Genomic DNA, 26069 nt, shown 5'->3' on the forward strand with positions numbered 1-26069 from the left:
TGGTAGCAAGAAAGGGAAGATACACCCCTGACCCACACAAACTGTGGACACCATTGGCACACGCTACCCCTGTGAGAATCATTTGAGAATTGTAGACTCTAGACACAGCCATGTTAGGGAACTGATATCAATTAAAAGTGGACTGCTCTGCTTGCCAAAAATGGTAAAAACTTCCTTAATACTAATGCTGTGTAACTAAGTCATATTGAGTCCCTCAAGCTCTGTTGGTCAGGCCAGTAACACAACATATGTCCCTTGAGGAGTGACCCTTTATTTTTCCAGTACTGCTGTAGAAGTATTCAGTTAGAAAGTAGCATTTCCAGCTATGTGATCTTTCTCTGTCAGGCCTGCGAATCCCCTAGCCTCTTATCAATCTCACTTATTAAAGAAACAAACATATAGCATTAACCCCATCACCCTTCTACATAACCACATGGAATGTGGTGACCTCAAGTGAGAAAATGTGGTGAGCTATCTTCCAAATAGTGTAAAATATCTTTTAAGGTGATGAGTTTCTCAATAATGCTTCCATTTTAAAGAAAAATACCTGAAGAAATCAAAGAAAGAAGTCACTAATGGTATAATTGATGGCATGAGCCAGAGAGATGGTTGGGGCATCCTCCCCCTAAACTTGTCCAGTGTAAAGAAACAGATACCTGCTGGCTTCTTGTTTTCCCCAGCTTCCTCCACTTAGCATACAAGGCCCCTCGTTGATTTCTTTGAATGAGGTAAGGAATGATATGAGGCTTCTTTGGACTTACTAAGGAAGGCACATTGCTTTTGAATGAAACTCTGTGCCTGCAGTTGGCTAACCAGGGAGCCACACCTGAGCTGGATGTTTCACACCAAGAAGATCTGAAGCAACTGGGTGATTCTGCATCCTTATGGTTATCAATGAACCATACTTCTTCCAATATTGTGAATCTCTCTCCCTCTTAGATGTGAAGTGGGCACAGACAGCTGGTCTCAGTGCAATGACACACCTGTGAAGTTTGCTCGTTTTCCTGTCACTGGATTGATAGAAGGTCGTTCCTATATCTTCCGAGTTCGAGCTGTGAATAAAACCGGAATAGGTCTGCCTTCTCGAGTTTCTGAGCCTGTGGCCGCTCTGGATCCCGCTGAGAAAGCTAGATTGAAAAGTAAGCGTTTTTCATTTTTCATGGGCTTAATGGCAAGACTATTCCTCTCCCTTCCACTAGAGGGAGTTGAAAACAAGAAATTTTTGATGAGTATATCCTTAGGGGGAGAGGAAACCCAAAAACAAAATAAGTATTTGATTTTTACTCAAACATTCTCTTAAGAGCTTTATTTTATTTTACTTTTCAGAAAAATTTACCCTGTTAAACTGAGTTCCAGGCATTGTGTGTGGAATGAAATACAAAAACAAAAACAAAAAAATAGTGCATTCCAAATGTAGTTTTATTTTTGGCTCAAAGCGAAGTATTGAACCTTAAAGTCTGCCTTTAGAGCATTAATATCTCAGCATAATCATTTTCATATACAGAAAGCAAATCAGATGCAAACATTATAAGGGTACTTTAAAAAGTTCATGAAAAATGGAATTAAAACAAATTTATTTTTATGCAAAAAATGTTAAAATCCATGCATAGATTTTTCATAATACTAACTTCAAGGAACTTTTTGAAGACTGCTCATATGTCTCATATTTGAGCTCCCATCTTGGTCAAAAACAATTTTTTCATGTATTTAGGCTCTAGGCCCTAATTTCACCATGATATGTGAATTATGCCCTGTTTGTTCCATGGGCGCCCATATGGCATCCCTGATGGTAGGGCCATAAAATGATAGTACAAGAACTGTTGGGTAGGAACATTTTGATCTGTGACCAGACTTCCCAGTCTTGGCTCTGTATTATTTTGAGGGGGAGTGACTATTCATTGTAGGCTGCCTTGCAGCCTCCCTGCCCTCTACCCACAGATGCCTGTAGCACACACCACCTCCCAGCTGTGACAGTCAAAACTCCCCAGACACTGCCACATGTGCCCTGGGAGACAAAATCACCCTAGTTGGGGACTGCTTGTCCATGACGTATTTACAGTGCTATTCTTTATTTTTAACACTTCTCATGGCAACATAAAATCAAAGTAAAATGCTGCCACTTTTTCCCTGGTGACTGTGCCTTGTCCAGCTCCTTGCTTGCTTCCAATCACTTTTCACAAACCATCCGACTTCCCTCCATCTTTCTTAAAACTAGCAAATTCCATCTCATACTGTCATTTATGCCTTTTTTATAAATTCCAATCAAAATAAGATTTGTTTGAATTGGAAATGTTATCTTCTCTGTCATTGTTCTATTTTTGCACAAACTCTTGTGAAAAATATCCTATGATTAAAGCAAGAGTTGAACCATTCCCTCTTTTTGATGTTTATAGGATCACAGAAATGAATATCCTCTTTAACTTTATGCCTGTCTCATCCATTTTTCTGACTTAAGATCTAAACTGATTTCCTTTATAGATAACACTTTCCAAAATGTATGGGGAAAAAATTGCTTTCACCAAGCTTTGCTGCCAGATCAGCACCCTTTCTCCTCTTTCATCTTCCTTGTTGCAGATAAATAACTGTTGTACCTCCCAAACTTACATTACTCTCTTAAAAAGGGATGCAAAAGCTTACATATTTCAGGAGATCCATATTTAGTTGTTCCATGAACACAGGTTATTTACCTAACTTGTAGAAGTGCAATTAAAAAAAGGTTGATTCTATCAGTCCAGACAGACTCTAAGTTCTAGTAGATTGAAGACAGGGGCTATGTACCCCCCACCCCCACAATACCACAAACATGTTTGATTAAACTCATGGGAAAATACACTAAGTAAATTATTAACAGAATCATTGGTGTCTGGTATGGGCAGTTTATCAATTGATCAGTGCAGATGAGACTGCCTATAAGAATGTCCGTGATTTTCATATTTGTCTCTGTTCAGGTCGCCCATCAGCACCCTGGACTGGACAGATAATTGTCACTGAAGAAGAACCTACAGGTAAAACCTGGTTTCACCAGATACAATTGCTGACCTTTTGTTATACAGTTTAGTTTTTGCATTAAGGGTAGTGTATATTATTTGAGATCTTCTGGGAAGAACATTCTAAATCATCTGAGAATGATAAAGTAACATATTACCCAAGAATGACATTTTATTTTTAAAGTTTTATTGAGGTGTAATTGTCATACAATATATTGCACATATATAAAATATATAATTCCATCAGTTTTACACACCCATGATATCCTCACCATGATCAAAATAATGAATATAATGAACAAACCCATCATCCCTAAAGTTTCCTCGCGCTTCCTTCCATCCCCATCACCAGGCTATCACTGATCTGCTTTCTGTTACTATGCTTTGCTTTATTCAACATTTTAGATAAATAGAATCTTGCTCATTTTTGTCTAGTTTTCTTCAATCAGCATAATTATCTATATTGATATATGTATCAATTCATTCCAACTTATTTATCCATTCACTGTTGAAAGCTTCTATGAACATTCATAAATGTTTGTGCAGACATATGCTTTCATTTTTCTAGGATAAGACTAGCAGTTGAATGAGTGGATTATGTGGTAGGAGTGTGGTCAATTTTTAAAGGAATTTCCACCTGTTTTCCAAAATGATTGTACCACTTTACATTCCCACAAGCATTATATGAGAGTTCTAGTCAGTCCACATTGTCACTACTACTTGGTATGGTCAGTGTTTTTCATTTTGTCATTCTAGTAGGTTTATGGTTTTTGTGTGTGTGTGTGTGTGTGATTTCTACGTGCTTTTCTCTAATAATCGTGAGCATCTTTTGATGTGCTTACTTGCCATTTTTGTGCAGTTTGATATCTTTGCAAATATTTTTGCAAAGTATTTTTATACTTTTGCAAATATTTTTCTTTTTTTTTTTTCTTAAAGATATATTTTATTGGAGCTGGTGCTGTAGCGCAGCAGGATAATGCCCTAGCCTGAAGCACTGGCATCCCATATGGGCACCGGTTCTAGTCCTGGCTGCTCTGCTTCCAGTCCAGCTCTCTGCTATGGCCTGGGAAAGCAGAAGATGGCCCAAGTCCTTGGGCCCCTACTCCCACGTGGGAGACCTGGAAGAAACTCCCAGCTCTTGGCTTCAGATCGGTGCAGCTCCGGCCATTGCAGCCAATTGGGGAGTGAACCAGCTGATGGAAGACTTTTCTCTCTTTCTCTGTCTCTCTCTGTCTTTCTCTCTCTCTCTCTGTCTCTCTCTCTGCCTCTCCTCTCTCTGTGTAACTCTGACTTTCAAATGAATAAATACATCTTTAAAACAAGATTTATTTTATTTATTTGAGAGACAGAGTTACAGAGAGAGGTAGAGACAGAGAGAGAGGTCTTCCATCTGATGGTTCACTCCCCAGATAGCCACAACGGCCGGAGCTGCACCGATCTAAAGCCAGGAGCCAGGAGCTTCTTCTGGGTCTCCCACACAGGTGCAGGGGCCCCAGGACTTGGGCCATCTTCTACTGCTATCCCAGGCCATAGCAGAGAGCTGGATCAGAAGAGGAGCAGCCAGGACTCGAACCAGCGCCCATATGGGATACCGGTGCTTCAGGCCAGGGCTTTAACCTGCTGTGCCACAACACCGGCCCCAATTAAGTATTTTTCTGTAGTTTTTCCTAGAAACGTTATAGAAAAGCTCTTATATTTCGATCTGTGATTCATCTCAAGTTGATATTTCCTATATTGTGTGTGAAGTAAGGATCTCCATTAATGTTATTTGTGTGTGACTTTTTTAGCAACATATGTTAAAAATATTATCCTTTTCCCATTGAATTTGCCTTGGCACCACTGTCTCAGTTAATTATATCGTTGTGGATCTATGTCTGGAATTTGTATTGGTCAATTTTATTTTGTCTAGATTAAGACCATGCTGCCTTCACCACTGCAGCTTTTATAGGTTTCTTTCTCTTTCTCTCTCCCCCTCTCTCTGTCATATATAAGCTTGGTAATTTTAAAATTGGGTGGTGCAAATTTTCTAGTCTTGGTTTTATTGTTTTCCCAAAATGGTTTTGACTGCCCTAAGTCTTTACATTTCCATATACATTTTTAAATCAGCTTTATCAGTTTCTACAAAAAATCCTGTTGGGATTTCAATTGATATTCTACTGAATCCAAATAGACATTTTAACCACATCAAGTTCTCCATTTCGTAAACATGGCATACATCTCCATTTATTTAGGTTTTTAAAAATTTCTCTCAGTTTAGTATATTGGTGTGCAATTCCTGTACATTTTCATCAGATTTATTCTTAAGCATTTCATATTCCAGATGATATTATAAATGGTAGTGCTTTTCAACTTCTTATTTTTGGTGCTAATTATAAAAAAAAGCTGTCTTTTGTAGATTGATCTTGTATATTAAAAACTTGCTGAACTAATTGATTAATTCTCACAACCATAGCCTTTTTTGGACTTTTTGTGAATTTCTTGGGACTTTCTAACACAAGTTTATGTCATTTGTGAATAAAGATAAATTAACTTCTTCTTTTCCAACCTGGATGCATTTAATTTCTTCAACTTCCCTTTTTGCTCCAGATAGTACCTCTAGTACAATGTTGAATAAAAGTGATGAGCTATATTATTTCATTTCAGAGAAAAAGCATTCAATTTGTCACCATGAAGTCTAACATTAAGTATAGTTTTGTTGTTGTTTTTTATAAACACCCTTTATCAGCTTAAGCGAGATCTCTTTTAATCCTAGATTGCTGAGAACTTACAATAGGAATGGATATTAGGTTTTGTCAAACACTTTTTCTATACTTACTGAGGTAATCAGGCTTTTTTCCCCATTAATCCGGTGAATTATATCGTGTTATTTAAATCAGTGTTTCAGTGTTGCATTCCTGGGATGAACTTAACTGATTATGCTGTGTATCTTTATATTGTTATATTTTGTATACTGAAATTGTGTTAGTATGTCTTGCACTTATTCATAAAGGATATTAGTCTGTAGTTTTCTCTAGTAAAGCCTTTGGTTTTGATTTCAGGGTAATACTGGCCTCATTGAATGAGATGTATTCTCTGTATTTGAATTTTCTGAGTTTATATGAATTTTTCTTATTTCTTAAACATTTGGTAGACTTTACCCGTAGTGCCATCTAGATCTGAAGGGTTTTTGTGGGAAGATTTTATGCTACAAACTCAATTTTTAAAATAAATTTAGGGCTGTTAAGCTAATTTACTTCTTTAGTAGGCTTTGGTGATATTCATCTTTCAAGGAATTCATTCATTTATAAAATTGTTCATATTGCATTATTATCCTTTTAGTATCTGCAGCATTTATAGAAATGTTACCTCCCTGATTTCTGATACTTGTATCTTACCTCTTTATGACCTGACTGATCTCACTTGAGTTTTACCTATTTTATTGATGTCCTCAATGACAATATTTTGTATTTATTTGTATGTATTTGTATTTATTTGAAGGACAGAGTAACAGAGAGTGTGTGTGCTCCTATCTGCTGTTTCACTCCCTAAATGTGTGGGGGGGGGAGGGTGCGGAGGGGGGCGGTGTGCTGGTCCAGGTTGAAGCCAAGAGTCAGGAACTCCCACCAAGTCTCCCCATGTAGATGGCGGGAACTCAAATAGTTGAGCCATCATCGGCTGCCTGGCAGGGAACTAGATCTGGCACTCTGGTATAGCATGCAGATACGGCAAGGCACAGCTTAACCCTCAGAGCCACAACACCTGCCCCTTCACCTTTTTGAAATGTATTTTCATTGAGTACAGAGGTCTAAGTTGACAGTTTTTCTTTCAGTACTTTAAAGAGCTGGGTTTGTTATAGTGCAGATCTGCAATACAAGAATGACTACTGTCATTCCTACTTTTGTTCTTCAACATGCAATGTGTAATCTTTTATTTTATCTGCTCATAAGTTATTATCTTTATCACTGGTCTTAGAAATAACAATAATTATGCATAATCAGTGATGTGCATTTGTGTAGTTTTATTTATGTATCTTTTTCTTAAAGTTGTAAGTTTTTAAAATCTGTAGGATTATAGTTTTCATCAGATTTTGGACCATTATTTCTTTAAATTTTTCTCTTTGTACTGCCTCTCTCTTCTCAGGAATCCCAATTACATACCACTTGAAACCACTTGAAATTGTCCCATAGCTCATTGATGCTGTGTCCATTTTCCTTTCAATAGTTTCTTCCAGTGTTTTGTTTTGCATCATTTCTATTGCTTTGTCACTAAGTTTACTAACCTATTCTTCAGTCTTTCCTGATATGAATTCCGGCTAAAGTATTTTCGTCTTAGACTCTGTGAGCTTCATTTCCAGAAGTTCAGTTTGGATCATTTTTATATTTCCCATGTCTTTAATCAACATATTTAATCTTCATCCACTTGAACATTTAGAATACATATGTAATAATTGTTCTTATCTAGTAATTCTGTAAATCGCAGGTGACACTAATTCTATCATCTGTATCATTTCTGGTTTCGTTTATCTTGATTAGCTTTTCTCCTCGATATGATTGTATTTCTTCTTCACAAACATGTAATTTTTATTAGGTGTCCAGCACTTTGAGTTTGCATTGTTTGATGCTGGATATTTTTGTATTTCTCAAAATACTCTTTTTAAAATATATATATAGCTTGAAGAGTTCTCTTTTTTTTTTTTAGGATTTATTCATTTACTTGAAAGAGTTACACAGAAAGAGAAGGAGAGGCAGAGAGAGAGAGAGAGAGAGAGAGAGAGAGAGAGAGAGAGAGAGAGAGAGATAGGTCTTCCATCCACTGGTTTACTCCCCAATTGGCTGCAACAGCCAGAGCTGTGCCGATCCAAAGCCAGAAGCTAGGAGCTTCTTCTGGGTCTCCCACATGGGTGCAGGGGCCCAAGGACTTGGGCCATCTTCTACTGCTTTCCCAGGCCATAGCAGAGAGCTGGATCAGAAGTGGAGCAGCCGGGACTCGAACTGTTGTTCATTTAGGATGCCAGCACTGCAGGCAGCGGCTTTATCTGCTACGCCACAGCACCGGCCCCCAAAATACTCTTTTAAGTGTTGTTCTGGGAACAATTTGATCCTTTCCAGGCATACTTTCGTTATGGAGAAAGACATTCAACAAGTGGGTGGAGGGAGGGAGGGAGGGAGAGAGAGAGAGAAAGAAAGACCTGTGAGACTAAGTAAGTCTTCTGAAGTCCATGGATGGTATGCTTAGGCCTTCTCATGGGAGTTTAAATTAGTTTAACAAAAACACACGACTAAGGTATTGGCCATCAGACTTCATTATGATTAGCGCCTGTAGGATGTGCTAAGTTTTGAGTCAGTGGAATAAGGAACAAGCAAGCTAGATGGCAAACAACCCCACAGCAAAGGGAAGTCTTAACTAGGCCAAAGGTGACTGGGTACAGTTGGGCATCAGACAAATTATGGATGCTGAGACAGCGACTATATTAAACAAATTTGTGACACAGATTTTGCAAGTAAAAATATAGGACATACTCTAATTTACCTAGCATGGACTAGAATGGAGTTTTAGTTCCAGGAACTGGCTTGGCTCTAGCGCATAGAGGGGACAAATCCAGCAGACATCATAGGTAGTAAGGGTGAAGCATTAAGGTGCCTGCCCAAGGGGTAAACCCTCTCATGATGAGCATCACAGACCACAGCAGTTTTGAGGCAACATGCCAGGATCAGGGTTGAGAATGAGTTTTTAAATTTTATTATTTATTTATTTGAGAGGCAGAGTTACAGACAGAGAAAGGAGGGAGAGAGACAGAGCAGTCTTCCATTCACTGGTTCACTCCCCAAATGGCTGCAATGGCTCGTGTTGACCTATCTGAAGCCAGGAGCCAGGAGCTTTTTCTGGGTCTCCCACAGGGGTGCAGGGCCCCAAGCACTTGGGCCATCTTCTACTGCTTTCCCAGGCCATAGCAGAGAGCTGGATCAGAAGAGGAGCAGCTAGGATACAAACTGGCACCCATATGAGATGCCCATGTTGCAGATGGAGGTTTGGCTTGCTACACCACATCGCTGGCCCCTAACAATGAGTTTTATAAGCTTTCTCCAATAAAATTTAAATCACTGTTTCTTTTACTGTGTCCACTGTCAATCTCCCATCCAAGGCAGAGGACCAGACAGTAAGAAGAAGTGGGAGGAAATGCCAAGGCCAGGGAGCTGGGCAGCAGCTGAATTTAGATTCATCCCTACTCACCTCCACCTGCACTCATTCTATAGAACACAATCTATGTTGGGATGAGGGCAGCATCAAGGCAAAGGGAGGGAGAATGCTCACCATATTCTTCCTCCTGCTTTGATCTGCAGTGTAGCCACAGCAAAGGGCCCGGAAGCTGAGGAAGAAAGCAAAGGGTTGGAGCACGGGACTATAATCCAGCCTGGAAAGGAGAGAACTTCTCTTGCCCTGCATCCAATATTCTGAGAGCTTCACTCTCGGAGCTGCAAAAAACAGGCAGAAAGAGCAGGAAGTGTTTAGGGAGGGCTCGGGGAGACCATTACAGATGAGGCGAAGATTTAAGGATCCCTTGTGATCTCTGAGATGACCTGAGAGCATCACTTGGCAGACTGGACGAGAAGTCCAGCAGACATGCAGGTTTTTGAGGAGTAAAGAACCAGAAACACTGAGGTCTTCACTGAGTGGCCCTTGATCTGTTCTCTGGTTGCCCAGCGTCTGAGCCATGGTCTGCTCTGTAACAGGAACATCTTCACTCCTTGATGCCACCCAGTCTGCCATTTGCCGGGACCACTCTCCAGGCAACCCCTCCCTCTGCAGTGCCACCTGCAGCCAAGAGAAGCCCCTCGGTGAACTCCGACAGCTCACTTTTCTACATTCCTCCCATGCATCTGGCTCATGAGTGGAACAGGCCATTCGGAACATCCATAAGCATCAGCTCATTTTCCCAGGAGCTGCCAGGCAGGCAAAACTGCAGAGCAGTGCTGCTGTTGGCAGTTCCACTGTCAGTCTGACGGACCTTGTTGAAATGTGCTTCCCAAAGTCCCTTTGCTCCTTGACACTGGGCTAGATGCCCTCATAGTATTTGGCAAAAAGTGGATCGCCATCATTGTTCAGAATCAGAATGGCTTTGACAATATACAGGGAGGGTTCCAAAATCAGTGTCTCTATCTTGCCCCTCAGCTGGTGCCGACTTTAAACTTATCTTTAATTCCACCTTTTCCACAATATTTTTTGAAGTACTTAATGTTTTCCTACTAAGATTTGAATAAACCATGATGTAGAGCCAGGTAGACCAACCTTATCTCACCACATCTGGTAGACCTTGACACGGTAGACCCACCACCTTCTGACACTCTCTTGACTACAGTCTGCTCTTTGTGTCCTTTAGCACATGAGCACACCCTGGCCTGTGCTGTTCAACTGCTCTTTTCACCAGCTCATTTGTAAACTCTTCCAAGACAGGAACAGTTTCCAGATTCTGTAACTCTGTGCACTAAATGCTCAATGGCCTTTGAATAATGAGTGAAATAATGAATGAATGAAATTTTAGAGACAAGGAATTTCTTTATATGAGAAGCCATAATTAACTCTTCCTTGATGGGGAAAGAAGCGTCTTACAGCCCTCTGAGTATCCTGGGATACCTAGAATTTGTGCCTCTCACTTTTTCTTATTGTTTTTCAGAGGGCATTATTCCTGGGCCCCCCACAGAGCTCTCTGTCACAGAGGCCACGAGGAGCTATGTGGTGCTAAGCTGGAAGCCCCCTGGCCAGCGTGGCCATGAGGGCATTATGTACTTCGTGGAAAAGGTAAGACGCCAGAATCAACATTATCTCACAATACTTTCTAAAGATTTCCTTAAAGAAATAGGGATTAAATTTTTGGGGACAGTGGAGTGAGGGAGGAGTGTGGGGGGTGTCCTGAAGGAGGAGGGTGGGAAGGCCCTGACCCCTTTAAAACCTTGTCAACTATGAAATCTTTCTATAAGAAAAATAAATATCACACAGCACTTTGCCTGAAAGTTCAGGGAGGTCTATGGATCCCCAAAACTAACCCACAGATGCCTAAGAGGTCCAAAGATGCAAAATCATAACCCCCATAAGAATGGGATTGTGTCTGAAACTGTAGATTGCCTATAAGACAGTATATTCTACAGACTTTCTGTGTCTCCTTGCTCTGGTCATGGCTTTTCATCTTTCTGCCACTTGTCTTTCTGTAGTAGAAAATGAACACTGATGAGAGTAGGTGGGAGAGAGAGCTGGAGAACTTGGGATATTTCAAATGGCTTGAAGAGTTGAAGACAACAAGCTCTCACATGGTTAGCTCCACTTTAAGTACAGGTAGTATAGTGGGATCAGGGAATGAGAAAATGAGGTAAGATATTAGCTGGTTCTTCCCCCAAATATCTTACAATTATGTTGGGGATTAGAACATTGGAGAGTACAGGATATAATGAAGACCTAGGATGCATGGAAAGAATGAAAATGATGTGAGTCAATCACACCTATAGTTGAAGGAAGTCCTGATGGGCATGCATGCCCAACTCCTGGACATGAATCAAGACCTGGCCAGGATATTCAGGCGAGTTGACCCAGCTGCCTGAGTAGACACACAGGAGCACCTGCAAGACAAGGCACAGGTCTAAGGGGAACAAGAAGTCCTTGGTAAAAAGGCCAGGGCCCATGGAAAAGGATATTTCAAGAGAATTTAAAATCAAGTTAATAATCTATTTGTTGAAGTTTTTATTAGGTTATAATTGAGAAAATGAAGCAAAGTAAGTATGCCATGTAAGAGCATTAGCACTTTCATTGGTAGTTATTTGCTATTTTTTTTTCAGAATAAAGAAACAACTGTTCAAATGCTTGTACTTCAAAGTTTTACTTTTATAAATGTAAATGATAGCATTACTTTCATAATAAAATTATAGAAAGTTTTTTTGTGAAAATATATGGAATTTAATTAATTCCCTAAAAGCCTCTCTATTTTATCTCTATTCCTTATGGCCTTTTAATTACTTCAAACCCATGGCTCTTGAGAAAATTATACTGGAGCTAATCGTGCTAGGATCTGTGATTTTCCTTATTAATTGCTTTTAATATGCAGGTTTAGTTCATGTCTTTGAGCTTCATGCCTCCTCACTTCCTGATTATCCCTAGCACACTAGTAACAATAAACATATCATCTCTTCCACATGCAATATGTACATCTTCCTAGAGAGTATGATTTAATAAAAATACTATTAAAAGTTTATATTTACTTTGTCTAGGTATTCGCCTCAGTTAATTGTAACTTGAGTAGCATTCCAAGCTTTTTCTATTAATAGAGGGCAAGAATAAAGTGTTAGATAAATGTTCCTTTTCTGATGTGTTTAATACAACCCCCCACTGAATCTCTTTGAAATGCTCCATGGGGAGAGTTCTGAATAGCCCCTGTGACAGTAATTACCATCTTTCCTATTATAATGACACATAACAACCTGTTTTGGAAACATTTTCTTAGCTTAAGCCAACGTTGGCTTTGGTGGAACATTTTCTCTATTCACATAAACTCTTATTTTGCCACAAAAATCTGTAACTTCCCTAGACCCAAATACATATAAATCTCTGGTTGAAATTTAAATACTCTCCCATCTGCACACCTATTTGAATGTAATAGAAGGGGACGTTTGTGAGCACAACATCGAGTAGAGAAGCTATACATTGCACAGTCCACACTTACTGAGCACACCGGATGCTGAAGTACTGGGGGTGCAGAACATGTCGAGAGACCTGGTGCACAATTTTTATGTAACTATCCAAATGTCACACTCTTCCAGGCTAAGTCTAAGATTATTCCTGATGAGCCACTTCTGGTAGGCTGATCTTTCTGAAGGGAAATGGCTCGCTCGCTCATAACCTATGGCATATTTCCATCCCAAGAATGTTCATGCACTGGGAAAGCTGCCTCATGGGTCATCCCTGTACTGCTCACACTTCTGCACAGAACTTCGTACCCGAGATTTGCAGGCATATAAAGCATGAAATTTCCTGTTATAATTGCAGGCTTTCAACTAGTTGTGCTCTGTCCATGAGCCTAGAAATGGTTGATATATAGGAGTTTATTATCCAGGGAATCTGATGAATTAGTCTCCAACACTCCTAGATTTCTTGTTCCACTGTGTCTTCTCAGCTCTAAACCTTTCCCTATCTTGTGCTCTCTCTCATATCATAGAGGAGCACTTTGTCTCTTGGCAGGTGAATTTCTATCAGCAAGAATGAAAATAGCTACTGTTTTGTTTGTTGATTTATTTGAAAGTCAGAGTTACACAGAGAGAGGAGAGGCATTCCAAAAAGGTATCATCCTTGACAGCCAATCAATCTGTCAATAATTTGGATTTCTGGAAAAAGCTTTTGAAACTGTTAAAAAGTTCTATAACAAAATCAGGTTTTGGCCGGCGCCGCGGCTCAATAGGCTAATCCTCCGCCTGTGGCGCCGGCACACCGGGTTCTAGTCCCGGTCAGGGCGCTGGATTCTGTCCTGGTTGCCCCTCTTCCAGGCCAGCTCTCTGCTGTGGCCAGGGAGTGCAGTGGAGGATGGCCCAAGTGCTTGGGCCCTGTACCCCATGGGAGACCAGGGGGAGGCACCTGGCTCCTGGCTTCGGATCAGCGCGGTGCGCCAGCCACAGAGGCCATTGGAAGGTGAACCAATGGAAAAGGAAGACCTTTCTCTCTTTCTCTCTCTCTCACTGTCCACTCTGCCTTTAAAAAAAAAAAAAAATCAGGCAAGAATCTGAATTTCTGCTTCTGCTGACCCTGGGCAGAGTTGAAACTTAGAAGAAGAATGAGAAAGGATTATTCTTCAGTTATTCTGAAGAATACGCTTCTGACAGTGTTCTTACTAAATCCCCTACCAAAGTTCAGTTATAACCAGATCCTTCATTCAAGATTTTCCAAGTAACTCGAGATCATTTTGATTTTAAGAACAGAGTCTCTCTCTCTCTCTCTCTCTCTCTCTCTCTCTCTCTCTCTCTCCCACTTCTCTCTCTCTCACTCATTTATTTATTTACTTGAAAGGCAGAGTTACAGAGAGGCAGACGCAGAGAGAGAGAGAGGTCTTCCATCCACTGGTTCACTCCCCAGATGGCTGCAACCGCCAGAGCTGCACTGATCAGAAGCCAGGAGCCAGGAGCTTCTTCTGGGTCTCCCACGTGGGTGCAGGGACTCAAGCACTTGGGCCATCCTCCACTGCTTTCCCAGGCCACAGCAGAGAGCTGGACTGGAAGAGGAGCAGCTGGGACTAGAACTGGCGCCCATATGGGATGCTGGCGCCGCAGGCGGAGGATTAACCTAGTGCGCCACGGCGCCAGCCCCAGAGAGGGTTTCAATCTATGGTTTGTTCACCAAATACCTGTACAGTGAGAACTGAGTCAAGCTGAAGCTGGGAACTCCATTCGGGTCTCTCATGTGGGTGACAGGAACCCAATAATTTAAGCCATCACTTGCCCTCCAGGGTGTACAGGAGCAGGAAGCTGGAGTCAGGAGGTGGAGCCTGATATGGAATCCAGCACTCCAGTGAAGGACGCAGGCACCTTCACCGTTAAATGTCCAACCCAAAAGAACATATTCTTTGTCTTTCACTGACTTCATTCATTCAGTGAAAAAATGAGTTGATTACTACGTGTCAGATACAATTCTAGGCTCTAGCAGTGAACAGGACAGCTCCCTAAACTCAGAATTTTCTTTCCAGTAGAGGAAACAACAAATAAATTATTTCAATCCCAAGGATGATAAGTGTTCTGAAGAAAAACAAGGCAGGGTAAGGGATAGACAAGGATAAGAGCAAAGCACTCCTTTAAACTGGTTATGAGGAAGAGGAGATCGAGACCTTTCTGAGGAGGTGGGATTTGAGCACAGAACTGAATGATGTTGCGTCATTAAATAGCACTCAATTAAAACAATACAGTTTGGGGCAGGCATTTGCCCCAGTGGTTAAAGCACGTGTTAAAATGTCCGCATCCCATAGAGGAATGCCTGCGTTTGGGTTCCGGCTCCAGATCATGATTCCAGGTTCCTACTAATGCACACCTGGGAAGCAGTAGGGGATGGCTCAAGGACCTGGGTCCCTGCCACCCACCTGACAGATCTGGACTGAATTTTTCCTTCCCACCATCAACCCCAGACCCAGGACCATTTTGAGCATTTAGAGAGTGAATCAGCAGTGGGGAACTCTTTCTCTGTCTGTGTCTGTCTCTTTGCCTCTCAAGTTTAAAGGATTAAATAAAAAAAAAATTTTTTATAACAATTCAACAAAAATGAAAGTATCAAACACGGCATATTAAATTTAATTACCTGCCCTAAGAATCAGCAAGACATCCCAAACTATACTCAAAATAAATGACTTAAGTAGATTGATGATCATATTTAGTTAATAACGAAAACGAAGTAGTAAAGTAGTGTATGTGTCAAACAGTACAAAAGCTTAGAGTTAGAAGTTCTGTGGACTTCAGAAACCTCCTTTGGCATTCCTCCAAATCTCTCATCCAGTCCAGCTGCATAAAGGCAGCAGTGTGTTGGCAGAGAAATAAAACATGGACGCCTGGCTTCGTGTTCCCCTGTCTCAGTGGTTGTCTCTGCTCCTGCTGCAGTGTGAAGCAGGAACGGAAAACTGGCAGCGGGTGAACACGGAGCTGCCCGTGAAGTCTCCCCGCTTTGCTCTGTTCGACCTGGCCGAGGGGAAATCCTACTGCTTCCGCGTGCGCTGTTCTAATTCAGCAGGAGTCGGTGAGCCCTCAGAGGCCACAGAAGTGACCGTGGTAGGGGACAAACTTGGTAAGTGGAGTTAGGCTAACTGTGAACTTAGTTACCTCAAGAGAAAATTCTAAGGCAAGAATCTAATTATCAGACATACACTTACACACACCCACATGCACACAGGGATCACAAAAGCTCATGGAAACGTATATTTGAAAAAACTATGCATGCATTTCATTTTTGTGTATGCTAAAATAATCTTGTCTTTGAATTTCATTTCCAACAAACTGTTAAAGTAGTCTTGTATATACAGAAGCGTATAGTCACAGGTTAAAATGGTGACATCTTTCTTTCCAATTTATTGAGAGCTATGCATGCTCTACTAAACAAAACATCATTAGTTTTGCTTGTGAAAAGTAAACTTGCCCAGGAATTTGGAGTTTTAACAGTAGGTGCTGATGTGTTTTTTCCTGGAGTTCAGAGACACTTTATCATAACTATCAGAGATAGTTTATCACTATGTTCTCAACCTAACCTTTTAAAAAATTGTCTATGTTAGCAGATAACATATTTGACTTGATTTCTTTGTGTAAAACTTCGATGAGTGTGTATTTCTGCATTGGTGATAAGTATAAATTTTTTAAGCCACACTGAGTTGATCACCATTTTCCTCTTTTCTCAGATATCCCTCAGCCTCCTGGCAAAATCATCCCAAGCAGGAACACGGATACCTCTGTAGTGGTTACTTGGGAGGAGTCCAAAGATGCTAAAGAGTTGGTCGGATACTACATCGAGGCAAGCGTGGTTGGCTCTGGCGAGTGGGCGCCTTGCAACAACAACCCTGTGAAGGGCTCACGGTAACTCACTGGAGGCACTATGGACCCAAACATCAGCAAAAACATCAAAGGAGGGGGAGGTTTTTTTGGTTTTTGTTTTTTTTTTAAAAAAAGTTATACCTTAAATATCCCAATGGATTTAAAATTGAGCATGTCTAACGAATTACTCTTGGGCAAAAAAAAAAAAAAAAAAAGGTTTCCTTGTGAGGTTAAACGCTTAAAAACACATAATGCTAGCTATTCTAAGAGTTCATTTTATCTCTCTTTCTGATTCTTTTCCTATTTGCTATTTCTTGTGGTTTTACCCCTCTGTTCTGTTTAATATGAAATGTGATACTCGATTCCAAGAGTCTAATAGTCTCTACTTAATCTAAATTACCTATGCATTTAAAAAAAAAAACAGAAAAATGTCTCCACATTTTTTCAAATTCTGAGCATTAAAACCAGTACTAAGCAGATATATATGACCACACCAGGATATTCAGAACACTTTGATGCCTTTTTGTATCTGTGGCTTTTTTTTTTTTTTTTTTAGGCGGAGTTAGAGAGAGAGGGGAGAGACAGAAGTTTGTTTTTTTTTTTTTTTTTTTTTGACAGGCAGAGTGGATACTGAGAGAGAGACAGAGAGAAAGGTCTTCCTTTTTGCTGTTGGTTCACCCTCCAATGGCCGCTGCGGCTGGCGCACTGTACCGATCCAAAGCCAGGAGCCAGGTGCTTCTCCTGGTCTCCCATGCGGGTGCAGGGCCCAAGCACTTGGGCCATCCTCCATTGCACTCCCGGGCCACAGCAGAGAGCTGGCCTGGAAGAGGGGCAACCAGGATAGAATCCGGTGCCCCAACCGGGACTAGAACCCAGTGTGCCAGCGCCACAAGGCGGAGGATTAGCCTGTTAAGCCACGGCGCCAGCTGTATCTGTTTTTTTTTTTTTTTTAAGATTTATTTTATTTATTTGAAAGGCAGAGTTACAGAGCAAGGTAGAGACAGAGAGAGAGAGGTCTTCCATCTGCTGGTTCACTCCCCAAATGGCCATAACAGCCAGAGCCAAGAGCCAGGAGCTTCCTCCCTGTCTCCCAGGTGGAGCCACCTTCTGCTGCTTTCCCAGGCACATTAGCAGGGTGCTGGATCAGAAGTGGAGCAGCCAGGACACGAACCAGCACCCAGGCTTTAACCTGCTGCGCCACAGTGCTGGCCTCTGTATCTGTTTCTAATGTCGGGAGAATTTTTTTTCTTGTTTTCAACTATTTTGTCAAGAAGTGTTGCACCTGATGTTGAGTTCTGACCTGCACTCACACTCTGCCTCCTTTGACTTAGGACCAGTCTGAGAGGAGAATTCCCCTAAAATTGTCAAACAGGCTATGTAGTTAGCTTCTGGCTTGAGTCACTTGTAAGTCCAAGGACCCACATAAGACAAGTTAGTTCTTTTGCAGAACATGAGAGAATAGAGAAACTTATTAATGGGAGAATGAAGTATGTTTTGTGAGAGATTCCTTAGCTTGCCTGTGTACTTCATTTTTACTGAGTTTTCCAACATCTTCCTTGGATCACTTAGAAAAACATTCTTGAGTGTGGGCAGAATCTGCTTCTCCACAAATAGTCAGGAGCTGCTGAAAGGCAGGCACCACCTTTTATTTGTGTCTGCAATGTCTAGCTCAGGATCTGGAACACCAGAAAGCTCAGTAAATGTTTGTGGAACCGAGATAGCTCCAAAACTAAGGGATTATACTTGTCTTTGTTATATATTTGGTTGTGCTAATAGTCATAGAGTCATTAGCAAATCTGTTATTTCCTCTGAGTACAGTCCTTAAGATGGATTTAAATGTACAGTGTTTCATGAAATGCTCTTTATAGCCATAATAGCTATTAAAGTATGAGGTTGCTTTTTCTAGGAAACTGCTCATGGATTCATGCTTGATTGTGGGGTCCTTTAATTAGCAATTCTAGAATCCATTTTTCATTTTATTCTCAGTTTTTAGTGTAATGTAATTTCTTGAGTAATTATACCTTCTCTGAAATTCAGAGAGACAATAGTTAGGTCTCTGTGACAAGAAGCAGTCAGTGCCTTGCAGCCATAAATATATAACCAAAATAGCCATCAGTGATATTATTTGGGGAAGCATTTGACGTAGCAGGTAACATGCCACTTGGGAGAACTGCATTCCATATTGGAGGAGTGTCTTGGCTATGCTTCCAATTGCAGCTTCTTGATAATGTACCCTGGGAGTTGGCAGGTGATGGCTCAAGTAACTAGGTCCCTGTCACCATGTGAGAGACTTGGGAGAAATTCCAGACTCCTGGCTTTGACCTGGCTGAACCCCAGCTATTGCAAGCACTGGGGGAGTGAGCCAGTGAATGGAAGATCTCTTTCTGTCTACCTCTTGCCCTCTGTTTCTCTGTCTTTCAAAAAAACAAAAATTTAAAAATAATAGTGTTGATGCTCCATTACTTATTAAATGAGTTTTATATGTCAGGCCCTATAATAGGTACTTTACAACTTTATAGCTAATACATGAACATTATTATGTAGGTATTATTGTCTCCATTTTACTGTGAGCATCAGGGAAAAACCATTTTTTAACAGAATTTACAAAATTGCCTCATTTGCCTTCTTAAGCACATAAGATATTTTAATCTCTCTACATCTTTTTATTCTTTTTGAAAAATGAATCATTTTGATAAAACCAAATCATTTAGTTGAGCTAATAATCATCTTCCCTGACTTCCTTCCTAGAATTTTTAAAAAATTTTCTTTCCTTTTAGATTTACTTGTCATGGATTGGTGACTGGTCAGAGTTATATTTTCCGGGTCAGAGCCGTTAATGCTGCTGGGCTTAGTGAATATTCCCAGGATTCGGAAGCCATTGAGGTCAAAGCTGCTATTGGTAAGTTCATTATGCATTACTTTGTCAGGGGAAATGAGTTTTTCTAAGTTAAAAAGGAACATATCTTCCTCTCCAGAAATCATCTGAAGCTTGTAGTACTGCTCCATGGTTGCATCCTGAGATGGTCATTTTCTTTGACTCTTGGTGACATCTAACTTTCCATAGCTGTCATTTTACAGATCTTCGTCACTTGTCCTGATTCTTGGCATCTAAAACCTTTCCATCTTCACAAGCCCGTTTCCTCGTATTTCCCATTGTGTGAAACTCCATTCTAACTTCACACTCATCCTGGGACTGTGAAGGGCCATCCTGGTTCCATGAAGTGGGACATCACCTGTAACACAGATCATCTAAAAGCCATTTCATCTGCGACAAAGCCAGGCTTGTTTTCACTAACAGCACATTAACCTGCTTTTTGTAAACTCCTCTAAAACTCATGCAAAACACATGTCATTGCTTAATCACGTGTTTACATATGTGTGTGTGATGTACCTCTTAAGCTTGGAAAGTAGAGAGAGAACTCAGGTAGTTCAGAGGGACAAAAATAAAATCTGTGAAATGATAACGCATTAAAAAGAATATCACTTGTATTCAGTTATCATCCCATATTACCTTTGAACATTCCTTATGCGGACAATAGTGGTCATGTGGCTTTTGAGATTGGGAGGTACAGATCACTATAGTAGTAATGGGCATATTTCTGTTATAAAATTAGGATTAGGACTTTTAATATGTCTCTTGTGCACTTTATGATCACTCTTTAAAGTTCTGTTGAATAATAAGGCTTATATCTCAAGAAATGTCTTAGACATGTCTTTTCCTATGTAAAGACGCATTTGGTTCTGCATATAGAAACAGTTCCTGTTCTGTCTATGGTTTTTTGCTTTTGTTGTTGCTCTTGTTTCTTCTTTTCCCAGAATATGGAGAAGTTGAAATGTATTCTGGTGTAAATTATGTGAAATGTACGCTTTCCGTATTTCTTGCAAATTCAACTGACTTCCGTTAAGCTATGATTGTTTTTCTTCTGCTTGTGGTCCTAATGTTTTCTACTTATTCTCTTACCTAAGAGCAATGTGTGCTGTGTCCAGGCTTACCGCATTTCTGTTGTTATTTGGAAATTGTAGGGGGAGAAGTATCTCCAGATGTGTGGCCTGAGCCGAGTGCTGCGCCCGGTGGACTAACAGACTCCAGGGGGTTTGTGCATGAGGCCTCCCCGCCAACCTTTCAGAAAGATGCTTTGCTCTATAGCAAACTTAACAAACCTTCACCACCCAGTAGCTCCCACAACCTGGGCCAAACAGAAGTGAGTAAAGTAAGTGAAACAGTTCAGGAAGAGCTGACCCCATCACCAGAGAAGGCAGCTCCTAAGGGGAAAAGTAAGTCTGAGCCCCCGAAAACGAAGAAGGACCTAGGTGAGAGTTGAAAAAATCGAACTGTCTCATCTGTCTCCATCCTGTCCTCATCTCATTGTCCAGATCCCATCTCTCATCTCTGTTTGCTCTCATCAATGTTGTTTCTTAATTTTTTGTGTTCTCAGCTCGCCACTTGAAATACTTTCATCTAACGACTTGCAAAAGTAATTGGGTAGGGGTTTGGGGCTGAATAATGGCAGAAGGTCTAGAGTAATTTGGTTACAGAACTTTTTTGTTGTTGTTTGTCAGGAAGGCACACCTGTGGTCTCATTTTTCCAAGAGAATTAAACATGAGGGCAGAAAGAACCTAAAAGTTGTAGCCTGTGTGAGATCCTTTAGGACATTCATGTTCAATACATGTAGCAGAAAAATATTTCACAAACAAGTAACATTGAGGCAGGGCCATGGTTGTTAACTTCTGTTGGTCTTCCTCAGCTTTCAAATAATTTACTTCAAATAACTATAAATAACTGTTCTGAGTTGCTATGATATGCAATCCACATTCCCAGAGAGATTTACTTTAGACTATCAGTAAGCTAAGATTATCCAATTAGGATATTTGATGTATGTGGTATATAAGTGTGTGTGTGTATAAAATTTTTCAGTAAGTAAGTGGATAAATGGTGGTACATGCAGACAATAGAATATTATTCACAGAAATGAGCTATCAAGCCATTTATCACACATATTTACACACACACAGACACACACACACATACATATATATATCCTAGGGTAGAATGTTTTTCTAATCAAATAAGAAAGGAAATGATGAACACATGGTGATAAATTTCTAAATGCCTCTCATCCATCCCCTATTTCTACCCACCTCCAACCTCTGAAACAACCTATGTTTTTTGACACTTTTATTTGTCCCTCATCTCAAAATGAGATGAGATATTCATTTGAGGTTCATGTCCAAACAGTACTCTGAACTCTTTTTTTTTTTCAGATGTAAAGAATAAAGGAGGTTGGTGAGTGCGGAAGAAAAGAATAAGATAGTTTATTCTCTATAATCCAAATAAATATTTATAAAATTCCTTCTGATGTCATTGCATATTTAGATGGATTTCTTTCCATCACTCCATACTTTTTCTCGTCATTGAAAACTGTAATGTAAATAGTAGATTGAAAAGTTGATTAGCAAAGCCACAAAATGAAGGAAGACTTTTGAAATATTCTCCAAATATTATTCCAAGTAGGCATTAACAAACGCAGTGCCAGCAGTATAAGTAATATTCCAATGTCAGATTAAAAATAATGCAGCAAAAATATTATATACTAAGAGAAAATCGCAGGGTACATTGTGCCTGTTGTTTTTTTTTTAAGATTTATTTATTTTGGCCAGCGCCGCAGCTCACTTGGCTCATCTTCTGCCTGCGGCGCCGGCACCCCGGGTTCTAGTCCCGGTTGGGGTGCTGGATTCTGTCCCAGTTACTCCTCTTCCAGTCCAGCTCTCTGCTGTGGCCTGGGAGGGCAGTGGAGGATGGCCCAAGTACTTGGGCCCTGCACCCACATGGGAGACCAGGGGGAGGCACCTGGCTCCTGGCTTCAGATCGGTGCAGTGCCGGCCGTGGCGGCCATTTGGGGAGTGAACCAACAGAAAAAGGAAGACCTTTCTCTCTGTCTCTCTCTCTCTCTCACTGTCTAACTCTGCCTGTCAAAAAAAAAAAAAAGATTTATTTATTTTACTTGAAAGTCAGAGTTACAGAGAGACAGAAGCAGAGAGAGAGAGGGCGATCTATCCGCTGGTTCACTCCCAAATGGCTGCAATGGCTGGAGCTGGGCCAATCCAAAGCCAAGAGCCAGGAGCTTCCTCCAGGTCCCCCACACAGGTGCAGGGGCCCAAGCACTTGGGCCATCCTCCACTGCTTTCCCAGGCCATAGCAGAGAGCTGGATCAGAAGTGGACCAGCTGGGACTCAAACCGGTGCCCATAGAGGATGCCAGCACTGCAGGCAGTGGCTTCACCTGCTGAGCCACAGTGCTAGCCCCAATACCTGCTTTTTAAAAATGTTTTTGAAAGCTGAGTTCCAGAATAAGATTTCTCCTGTTTGCAAGGTCTCTGCAAGAATAAGAGAGCCTGAATAGTGAGATCTAATCATTTGGAAATTCTAAATAAGGGAATTGAAGCAGAAACTGATAATGCACATTCCACTTTCTTCAGGAAGCAAATAAAAACAAAACCACATAAAAAAACAAAAATACATACCTTGGAAAAAATATTTCTTATTGTGGAAAAAAAGAGTCATTCTTTTCAGGATATTGTACCATCTTGCTGCAGCAGATTCTTTTTATCTTTGGCATTATAATTGCAGTGTACTTTTGATCCCATGTCCATCATTTTCTCTACATCAAGTCAGAGGTCAAGTTACTAATAAGTCTCATGTTTTAATTTTACACTGCAAGATCTAGTGCCTTCATACATGGCATCAGTTAAGCAAGTTTGATACATAGGGAGTCATTAATGCATTTCTGTTTTACTCACAAGCTATTCTTATTGCAACAGCGGCACCATCTCCACCCTATGATATCAAATGTCTTGAAAGTTTTCGTGACTCAATGGTTCTTGGGTGGAAGCAACCAGATAAGAATGGAGGGACAGAAATTACTGGCTATTATGTGAATTATCGCGAGGTAATTGGTGGAGTACCTGGAAAATGGAGAGAAGCCAACATCAAGGCTGTCAGTGACGAGGCATACAAGGTAAGTCTGTGACTTCTGTCCTAGGTATGAGGCTCTGCTTGCACGCACACACATGCGCACCCTCAGCACCTTGTAAAGGATGCCTGCCATTTCTCCAGTGTCCATTGTCTGCTGTATCACGAGTTTGTGAAAAACATGCCTAGGTAAATACAAGAAGTTTAGTTAACCGGGTAACATTTATGTTTTCTGATTATACATAATACTTTCTTAGAATATTTACCACGAAATGTATACTGATTGGGAAAACTAATGTTTCTTGCAAAATTTACAAAACCTCCACATCCAGTGTGCCACTAGCTTCAAGAGTCCCTGGATCCAAATGACTCTAGAGTTTTAACTCTCAGTGCCTAAATCTCAGAGGACAAAGGGATAAGGCCTTGATGACTCAGTCTTCCACTAAGTGTCCCTGCATAGTGGCTCTGTTGGCAGAGAGGAGTGCTCCGTGTGTACTCCTCTACACAGAGGCCTCCACTATTCAGCCCACCTCAGGCACCTGAGGTCTCACTGTTGCCTTCACTGATGGCTCCCCACAATACTGTCATCTCCCAACACTCACAGAACCTCATGCTTTGAGGGTCCATAGCAGGGTGAGGCCAGGGCAATGCAGCTTTCCCAATTCAATGCAACATTCTAATTTAACATTTGAAAATTATGGAATGTCATATGCATATTTAGAGTGTACAAGTGAAATTACATGTTCAAGATTCTTTCACATCTATGTGTGTAGCAATAATGCAATCTTTTTCATTACTGTATGGTATTTCATCATTTGACTGTATCACAGTATACTCTTCCATTCCATTACTGAATGCTATTTGGGTACTTTCACATGATGCAGATATGAACATTTTTTAAAAAAAGATTTATTTATTTGAAAGACAGAGTTACAGAGAGGGAGAGGCAGAGGCAGAGAGAAAGCTCTTCAATCCTGTGGTTCACTCCCCAAATAACCACAATGGCCAGGGCTGGGCCAGGCTGAAGTCAGGAGCCAGGAACTTCTTCCAGGTCTCCCACATGGGTTCAGAGACCCAAGCATTTGGGTCATCCTCTGCTGCTCTTTCAGGCACACCAGCAGGGAGCCAGATTGGAAGTGGAGCAGTCTGGACAATTTCCTATATAGGATGCTGACACGGCAGGCGGTAGCTTAACCCATTATGCCACAATGATAGCCCCTGCTAAGTTTTCTTAATAGCTAAGTTAATAAGTTACCTAAAAGTTCTGTTGGACAGTAGGCCAGGATGTTGACCTCTTATGAAATGATCTAGAGAGGAAAAAAATTCAATCCTTTGGAAAGTATCTATTGGAAGATTTTTTAAAAAGGGATTTATTTTATTTGTTTGAAAGGCAGAGTTACGGAGAGAAAGAGGGAAAGACACACAGAGAGAGAAAGACACAGAGAGAGGTCTTCCATCTCCCCCAAATGACTGCAACACCTCGGGGCTAGACTAGGCCAAAGCCAAGAGCCAGGAGCTTCTTCCAGGTCTCCCACATGGGTGCAAGGACACAAGCATTTGGGCCACCTTCTGCTGCTCTCTCAGGTGCATTAGCAGGGAACTGGATGGGAAATGGAACAGCTGGGACTGGAACCGGTGCCCATATGGGATGCCAGTGCTGCAGGCAGCAGCTTTATCCACTAAGCCAAAGGACCAGCCCCAGCTGTGAAGGTTTTTGTACACATGTGCTTGTTCATATGTGCATTTAATTTCTGTAGCTTATTCACAGAGTGGATTAGCTAGACCAGGGTAATTTATCTTCCACTCTAGTAGAGAATTCCATACTGTTTTCTGAAGAATATGAGAATTCCTGTTGCTTTACAAACTTGAAATTGGTGTATTCACACAATTTCAGTTTTGGCAATCTGAGTATCAAATGAGTGTGAACATATTTTTCTTTGTAAGTGGTCCATTCTGATATATTTTTAAAGATTTATTTATATATTTGAAAAGCAGAGTTACAGAGAGACAAGAAGAGACAGAGAGATCTTCCATCCACTGGTTCACTCCCCAAATGGCCACAACCGCTGGGGCTGGGCTGATCCAAAGCCAGGAACCAGGAGCTTCTTCCTGTTCTCCCACGTGGGTGCAGGGGCCCAAGGACTTATGCCATCCTCTGCTTCTTTCCCAGGCACATTAGCAGGGAGCTGGATTAGAAGTAGAGCAGCCAGAATTTGAATTGGTGCCCAGGTGGTGGTTTTACCTGCTGTGCCACAGCACTGTTCCCTTAACATTTTTTAATGATATGCCTGTTAAGGCTTCTATCCATTTTTCTAATGGTTTTTTTTATTGACTCATAACATTCTTTATATATTACTAATATAAATAATGAACTGTAAATTGTGTTATCTTCTACCACCAGTGGCATGTTTTTCCTCTTTATAGTGACCACATTAATTTTTTTAAATTTAAAATTTTAATTTTAATTAATTTTAACAGATTCAATATAATTTTTAGATACAAATCTAAAAAACATGATATTCCTACCTTCCCTCCCCCCACTTTCATTCCTTCTACTCTTTTTTCTGCCTTTTTTTTTAGTTTTTGAGATAACATATTTTA

The 26069-nt window shown here is 40.8% G+C and overlaps 1 protein-coding gene across 3 annotated transcripts in view; it reads left to right on the plus strand.

Moving 5' to 3' along the window:
• Positions 1–26069, plus strand: part of MYOM1 (myomesin 1) — a 156894-nt gene that overhangs the window by 72586 nt on the left and 58239 nt on the right. For 2 of the 3 annotated variants that reach the window (XM_062201414.1, XM_062201413.1), the window contains exons 12-18: positions 940–1139; positions 2949–3005; positions 10639–10763; positions 15578–15761; positions 16366–16540; positions 19276–19397; positions 23318–23514. In XM_062201414.1, coding sequence (XP_062057398.1) covers positions 940–1139; positions 2949–3005; positions 10639–10763; positions 15578–15761; positions 16366–16540; positions 19276–19397; positions 23318–23514 — 1060 coding nt within the window. Of the gene's footprint in view, positions 1–939; positions 1140–2948; positions 3006–10638; positions 10764–15577; positions 15762–16365; positions 16541–19275; positions 19398–20521; positions 20810–23317; positions 23515–26069 lie in introns of all 3 variants that reach the window. The other variant, XM_062201415.1, reaches the window with a different exon arrangement.

This window comes from Lepus europaeus, chromosome 9, assembly GCF_033115175.1.
Source record: "Lepus europaeus isolate LE1 chromosome 9, mLepTim1.pri, whole genome shotgun sequence".
Classification (NCBI taxonomy): Eukaryota; Metazoa; Chordata; class Mammalia; order Lagomorpha; family Leporidae; genus Lepus; species Lepus europaeus.